Source organism: Pterocles gutturalis, unplaced genomic scaffold (assembly GCF_000699245.1).
Source record: "Pterocles gutturalis isolate BGI_N339 unplaced genomic scaffold, ASM69924v1 scaffold6077, whole genome shotgun sequence".
NCBI classification, from domain to species: Eukaryota; Metazoa; Chordata; class Aves; order Pterocliformes; family Pteroclidae; genus Pterocles; species Pterocles gutturalis.
Window position 1 is genome coordinate 58583 of NW_010112577.1, and position 8182 is coordinate 66764.

Here is an 8182-nt window from a genome sequence, read left to right on the forward strand (position 1 = left end):
AGAAGCTGTAAATAGTGGTATGGCAGTAAGATGAATATTAGCTCATGAGCTATGTGGCTTGTTTTGATCAGTAGGCTCAGCATCTGGCTAGCAGGTACCAAGCAGCTCCTATTCATCTAAGTTAAATTTTGTTTTATCATAAAGAAGGATGCTAACAGGTGAAAACATGTAACACTACTTCCTGAAAGATGTGCATTATTTACAAATACAGAGTTCAAGTATATGTTATAGATGTACTGGGTTAGAGAGAATGTATTTTAAATGTCTTGACAAGTATCTTACCAATGTATTTCTTGGTTTTCAAAGATCTGAATGTCAGTAAATTCACCATTCTGGAAGGACAAGAGAGTATTAGGTTCACAAGAATGCTATCTTCGAAACCACCTGAAGTTGGAGAGGAAGCACGCAGGTGCCCACGGAGCTTATAAACTGGTATTTTCTCGTTCCAGAAATCCTCAGCAATGAACATTCTACCAGCGATATCTACTTTTCTCTATCTGTGAAAAATGGGTCCAAGTTTCAAATAATTTATCTATCCAATTCAGAATGACTGCCTGAGGCCATGATCCCATATTCCTCTCTCCCTTTCTTCTTCTTATTTGGCTACATTCTGATCTCCTCTGATCTTCTACGAAACTCCCATCAGTGCAAAACTTTCACTAAATAAGAAAATAAAACACCACATTCTAGTGCCATCAGAACTATTTTCTGTATACCCAGATAGTCTTTGTGGCTGTGGGCAGGGTCAACTATGTGGCACGCATCTATCCAGAGTGACCAACTCTTTCAATACTGGTTCTGAAGGGATAAAGGTGACACGGGCTTGCCTAAATCTCAAATAAGTGACTTTCCAGTCGCAATCACTGCCACAGCCTAGGTTTCAGGCCGACACAAAAAGTGTGTACAAAACTGGTTATATAACTTTACAATAACTAGCTAACTAAACAAATAAATAACTCCATAAGGAGCTGGACTTTAGGAATAACTTGCTCAATTAACTTACATGTTTTCCTTATTATCTCTCTGATGTCTCAGGAAGTCAGGGATTGCAGCCTATTGGATTTAAAAATAATTTAAATAAATAAGTGGATTCTAAGATACCTTAAAAATTTATTTACCCTTTAAGCAAAAGGGCCATTTGAAGCCTAAATACAACTTCTAGCACACACTCTGCTGGAATATTTACCAAGTTTAAAACACAAGCTTTAGTAACCTCAGAACAGCTTAACAACATCAACTTACTGGCAAGCATGTAAAAGATGGGCTGCTTTGTATTTCAAAGACACAGCTCCTAGAACAATTACTAACAAATTTCTTGATGCAGCATTTATGAAATAACTTGGAATGGGAATGGAGAAGAAAGCCTGAAGAAACATACACATGTTTACTGTGCTCCAACTGACATACCATCCTGCATGTGACACTGGTAGGTTGCCCAGATTAACAGATGCCGGTCCTCCTTCAGGGAGGCTGACATAACAAATCTCTCAGAATATGATGCCAAGAGTCATATATGGAACTTAAACAAGCTCAAAGAAAATTATTTCTCTTCAGAATGATTTAATGATCAGTAACCTAAAACTCTGATGTCAGAATACATCTATAAACCCTATGTTTGATAAACAGTTCTGATGTTTTCTAAAAAAAAAAGAAATAATAAATCTGCTGGCATTTATAGTATATTATTAGTACATAATACTTTAGTATCTAAAATTTTGCAACATAATAATGTGCAATGTTTCTATGATTCTACGTTATTTGTTTAATGAAACTTGTAATCCTGACAGTATTCACAAATTTAGGTTGCTTTTGTAGGATCTTAGAAAAACAATATTGAGACCTCAACAAATAATATCTTCAACAAACTATTTCCACTTATTCCCTATATCCACTGTAGTTATGCAACAGAACCTTGAGTTTTGCCTTCCTGAGGGATATGCAATCTGCAATTATTTCAGAAGAGCAAATACACTCAACAGTTACAAGGAAGGGAAATATTTTTTTCGATGCTAAAAGTCCCTGCTTGCCTAACTGGTGAGAAAGAAAACCCCAAGTACATTCAACAAATGGTTAATCCTGAGTTCATAAACCTGTAGGATAAGTCATAGTTATCACAGTGAATAGTCCAATTAAGTCCAATAAGGTCTGCTTATGGTAATGGACTACTTAAACAGTGAACAGTTTTACTAGGTGAACAGTAGGATTGCTCAAGAACTGAGGCCTTTAGGTGAGGAAAGTATGATCTGGTGTTGGGTTTTGCTCATCATAACCCATGCCTCCTTATCTGCCTTAGAGGTAAACATGCTGCATAGAAATGCATTTACCTGTAAAACAGTTCCATCAAAATTCAATCAGGAAGCTTCCACACATAGCAAAGGGGGACACAGTACAGAGGACTTGTAACTTTAACTTTGGTTTCAAGGCCTTATGAGATTTGTCAGATTTTAACAATATACTCACACAGATACTAACTCCAGGCCATAAATTAACAAAACTCGCACCTGCAATTTGGTCCTTTGATTAGAGCACCTGTGCCTGCCAGGACAATAAGGCTTGCTTGGCTTTAAATTATATTTTCTATTCTACTGTGAGCGTTTGACATACTGAGTACCAACTACACGTACAAAGCAGTTTCTCAGCCAAATGTTCAGTGGAAAAAAAATTTAGAGAAAAATATCAAAGACTAAGCTTTTCACCACTTCTGTAACATCTCCACTGAAATGGTGACCCATGACATGGTCCATGTTATATATGTATCACAACCCTAGGGAACTCTCAAGCCATCAAAATTTCATTAGCCTCACGGCAGCCCTAGTAACTTCTTAAGTTGGACCGATGGTCTCCCTATCAATAAATAAATCAACTGTAATCCTTTTTAGTGACTAAACTCTTCTTTGAAGTTGTATCAAACATCAGACATTCCTTGCATAATTTTAGCCAGTGCAGAATAATGTCTTCTAACATATTCACCTCACATATGAAAAAAAACCAAACCAAAATAAAACTCTAAGCTCATAGTGGAAGTTTTTACAGATAGTAATGAGGCATTTTGCTTTTTCAAAAACTGTTAATATAAAGTTTATAAAAAAAGTACACCAAACCTATTTTACTTCTGAAGCAGTCACCTATTTGGTAATGTGAAGATATCACTCTCTAAGGAAATAGTGTGTGTCTGTGTGTATATATAAACGTGTACTTTCAAGATCATTAACACAGGGTTTTAAAAAGACTCAAGATAATCTGTTTCAGCATACACCTTTCAAAAGGAAAAATCACAGGACTGCTCAACAATTTATTCTAGATTGCTTTGTAGCTGAAATATCAAGAGTCATCCAACTGAAACTCCACGGCCAAAAGAAGGTAGTCAAGTACTCCTGTCCTGCTCTTTCAAAACTTGTCTCTGACTCAAAACAAGTTTTCCAAGCAGGGTCCAAGACACTTGCAAACACTGAAAGCTGTGTCCGCAGGTACCACACGCAGCATTAAGTCCAACACAAAAAGGTGGATCCCAGCTGGGACAGCCATCTTTCACAGGCACCTTCAGTTAGAACCAGCCACCAGAGGAAAGGCAACAAGTATGAATAAGACCAAAATATAGCTTTGGTTTTGTCTTCTCAAAATGAAGTTAAAATAATAAATAGGAAGGACTAAACACTATTGCTTGTAGTTTAAAATGAAAGTGCATTTTTTTTAACAGGATTACCATATATACACACCTACATGGCTGTTTCCCCACAATGTGTTACAGCTATTGCCTGAGGATAGAAATAAAATTGATCTGACTTTTGTACAGCTGAGCAGACAGGTTTAATAAATTAATAAAATGACATGTAGACATGCAGGCAATAGCCATTACTGGTTTTCATTTTTCCTCATTTTTCTTTATTCCTCTTTTGAATGTCATGTAGAAAGTCATGAAATTAATAGAACAATCATTTTAATTCTATTAAAGCTGAAAATCTCCTGCAAATAAAAAGAAGATAAAATATTTTCTATGGTTTCTGCATTTAGCATTTAACACCACACTAGGTTCTGTTCATAACCTCAAGCAGAGGTAAAAAAATTTTGAAAAGCTTTAAAAATTATTCAGTCAATTGTATTAACCTCTTTTCATTTAAACACTAAGCCTTAACACACAGTGGTCATACCCCACATCCTACAAAGCTGCTGTTTAGATTTTTTTTTTTCCCAGAATTTAATTGCACAGTAATCCCATGCCCCAGGCACATCAAAGGCCACATGTCCCTCTTCACCATAATTCCAATCGCTCTCATCAACTAGGAAGTTTAAAGCACCATCAATTTTGTTTTCCAATCACATGAGCCCTGTTAATAAGCTATTCTTTGTGTTCATTCATCCATTCTAAGATTCTGCAACTTCTTCAAAATGTCTTGAAGAAGAGTTTACAATGAAACCTTTGATTACAAGCTGGTCTTGGGGATCAACTTTATCACCACTTACTTAGCTGTTCCCCAAAGGGTAACAGGTGAAATGGCCTGAGATAAAACAGAGCTAATCTTTTTTGTGATTAAATTCTTTCAAAATTACAGCTAAAACATCATACCCAAAGCCTGCATTAGTTAGGACTGATACTGAATATTGACTTTTATGGGAGGAGGAGGAGGAAAAAAAAACAGGATAGGTAAATAATTCAAGGCCATTCTTTTAATGATTTAAAATTATTGACTGTCAACCAAAACAGCAAATAAAACATTGATTTATATATGGGCATATGCGTAAGAACTTACCATTTTCACTGTCGGACTTGTTTTCATGTTCGGTATCAGTCAGAGTGAGGGCTGAGTTGGAACGGCTCGACAGACAGGAGCTGCGCCCTGATTTGACCCCCCTGCCCCAAAGTCTCATGGCATGCTCTGGAGACATCACTCCTTCATTTTCAGTATCAGCATCTGACCCTGCACTGATAGAGTAACCTCTGTGGGGGAGCCCCATTTCCGCACAAAATGCCAGTCCTCGACGAGTTGCTGGTTCACAAACTCCTAACTGCCTTAGGGTAAAATTCTGTCCTGATTAGGGGAAAAAAAGATAACAAAAGGTGAGAATTTTTTTTTTTTAAGAACCTAAAAGTAAAAACTCTTCATGTGTATAATTGTCTTAGGTGTCACACAAGCTGTTTTGTCAAAACCCTGCATGTATTACAATCAAGTGGATTCTTTTGTCTCCAGCTCTCTGCAGTGCCCCTTTGAATTCATACTACACCTTAGTACTGTTTTGTGAGCTGCTTAAACACATCAAAAGTGCTCCACGGTAGGAAAGAAACATAACAGAACCTGCAAACTAAGAAAAGCCAATTCAGCACATGAAAGGCTTAAAAATAAATTACAAACTCTTTTTTCTTTTTTATTTTTCAAATTGTGAAAGCAGTAACAAGGTATTTGTCAGGAGGTTTTGTGGTTTTTTTTGGTCCTGGATAGAGGCTAAAGCAACAGGTTATTACATAACAGGACCTGCAAACTAAGAAAAGCCAACTCAGCACGTGAAAGGCTTAAAAATAAATTACAGACTTTTTTTCTTTTTTATTTTTCAAATTGTGAAAGCAGTAACAAGGTATTTGTCAGGAGGTTTTGTGGTTTTTTTTGGTCCTGGATAGAGGCTAAAGCAACAGGTTATTTTCCCCATACAGATGTCACATAATGTGACAAAAGAAAAACTAAATGAGAACCAAACTCACTTGGTCTTTATTGGATCTCTCTGCCCTACTTTAATATATAAATATAAACAAACAGGAACATGGCCACCTGCAAGGACTACAGTAAAGCTGTTATTTTTCATGTCTCCATATTTTTAGAAACATTTTAGGCTTTTACTGCTGAGGCAGAGTCTGCACATTTTAAACAGATGTTTAGCCTCTATTTTGGGGCACAGCAAGAGACATAAGTGAATCCCAAATGATTGTATTAATAAATTAGGTGCAATAAACCCATGACACTTCAATAACTTAAAGTATCTAAATTACGTGACACTCAAAAATGACTGCCTTTTTAATGGCTGTGTCTTCATCCTACTTTTATGTCCATAGATTTAAGACATTTTATGATACATAGACACTTGGCAAGCTCATTTGTATGCCTACACCCATAATGCTTTTCCACTCTAGCCCACAGTTATTTCATAGCTCTGGGAACAAATTAGAACACACATTCAGTTTTTGAATCTGAAAAGCATCCTAATTTCTCCAAAATTAGCCATTTAACATAAAAATACATTAGTAGGATAACTAAAGCTTATAATACAACAAGAACAGAATCCTATAAATCAGAAAGTTATAGAATTGCAGAAGTGTGAATACAGAAGTGTAAATAATTCCTGAAATATTAAGAGTTAATGCCCTGGCCATTGGCTTGGTTTCAGTCAGCCAGTTAATCACTTCATTGCTGCAGTCATATGAAGCTGTCACTATAAGATTCTTTGCAGTCAGAACCATAAATGAATTCTCACAATGACTTTCATTAATAATGAAAGTCAGTTACTACAAATAGGTACAAATTAAAGTGTATTTATATGCAGCTGTGAATAAATATCTGAATAAAAATAGAGCTGGGGAGGTAAATGTAAAAGGGCTAAACATATCTATGAGTATGTCCAAACAGCATGAAGAGTAGAAAAACAGAGGATACCATGAACACTGATAGTGTCTTATAATTTTTTAAAAGCTGTCATACCATGTGAATTTGCAGGTTTTGGGAGAGTTGAAACTAATCAGAGAAGCAAACAGGCCAAACAAACCGCCCAGTGGTAATAGGATCAGAAGTGAAAGCAGTAAAACGTCTAAAATGCTTATTATTTTGCATTTTGGTAAATATATGCTAAGGGTGGCAGTCTAGAACACTGGTTTTATATGTTTGGTACATTATTATGTGAATCTACATTTTCAAACAGCTGCCTGAAGCCAGAACTAAATATAAGAGAAGCCCATGTGCATGTGTGTATACCTGCACAAGTATACCTACACACGTGTGAAGTGGCTAAGGTGTACACACATTTGCACATGCAGCATCTTATTGGTTCTAAGAATAGCCTTCTGGGAAGGAAAATGGAAAGGGAAGAAGTATTTTTGACTGAAGACAAGGTTACTTGAGTTAGTAATACAACTGCCATTGATTTCAACACTATAGCGTTACACCTACGGTCCCCGTAACCTCACAATGCTGAGGTCTGGAGGCAAGGAAGGATGGGGACAGACACAGATGCAGCCTCTTAAGCCACAATTAGAGCAGCTGCAGCAGGTGAGCATCACAATCTGCAGCACCTGAGCCAGCCCGCACCACACAGCGCCATGCTCCTTCCCTGAAAAAAGGACCTTTTTGTGCTCAGAGAATCACTCAGGGAGACATCTGTGCAGGCATATCAATTTGAAGAGACTATTCTTCCCCCACCCCCTTTTCTTCCTCTTAACAAACTATTATTTTTAAGAGAAATTACTTCAAGCATTATATAACATCCTCCATGATTACTTTCTAGGAGACTGTCTCAGGCACAACATACCACCTACCAACTACTAATGGACTTTATTTTTTACTTTAAGTTTACAACAGCCTACCTCCATGTAAAATATTTTCTTTTCTCCCCTCTTCTGAATAGTAAGGAAACCAAAATGATATGTCACAGGGCCAAGAGAAAAGGGGGGCAAGTTTGTATGTTGCTCTCTCATCACATTCAATGTATTAGAGCTTTTCACTACACTGAGAAGTTTTATAGCATAGCCCAGAAATGTTGTAACAGCTTTAGAAACATCAGGCTAAATCATCTTCTGAATTAAAGCTTTCCTAAGAGCTTTACTAAGAAGATTGTACTCTGTGTAAATTGCCTACACAAATGAAAAAAAAAAAAAAAATCCTCAGAAAACACAAGCCAAAAAGTTGACGTGGAAAAATATGCCTTTTTTTTTTTTTTGGAATTTATATCCCAAAGGAAATCGTACATGCGTGATACAAAAATTTTGCATGATCTTAAGATTCCTGAACAACGCAAACAAGCAGTCTTCCAGGACCCAGGGGAAGCTGAATACGGCTGAGACACAGATCTACTGGGCAGCAGAAGAGTTGGGGGCTTTTACCTGATCATGAACAATACTACAAAGTAAAAGTAAATATTGAAAAGGAGGTTGTAGGAGCTCAGCGGGATTGGGGGGGGGGGGGGGGTGTATCAGAGGGGCGAAGTC

General features: G+C 36.9%; 1 protein-coding gene across 1 annotated transcript in view; it reads right to left on the reverse strand.

The window, feature by feature from the left end:
• Window positions 1-4748: 4748 nt before the first annotated feature.
• The window catches only part of LOC104462230 (teneurin-3-like), a gene marked incomplete at its 3' end in the record, with an annotated part of 14980 nt that continues 11546 nt past the window's right edge, over window positions 4749-8182 (reverse strand). The window contains exon 2 of the mRNA XM_010074094.1: window positions 4749-5027. Coding sequence (XP_010072396.1) covers window positions 4749-5027 — 279 coding nt within the window. The remainder of the gene's footprint in view (window positions 5028-8182) is intronic.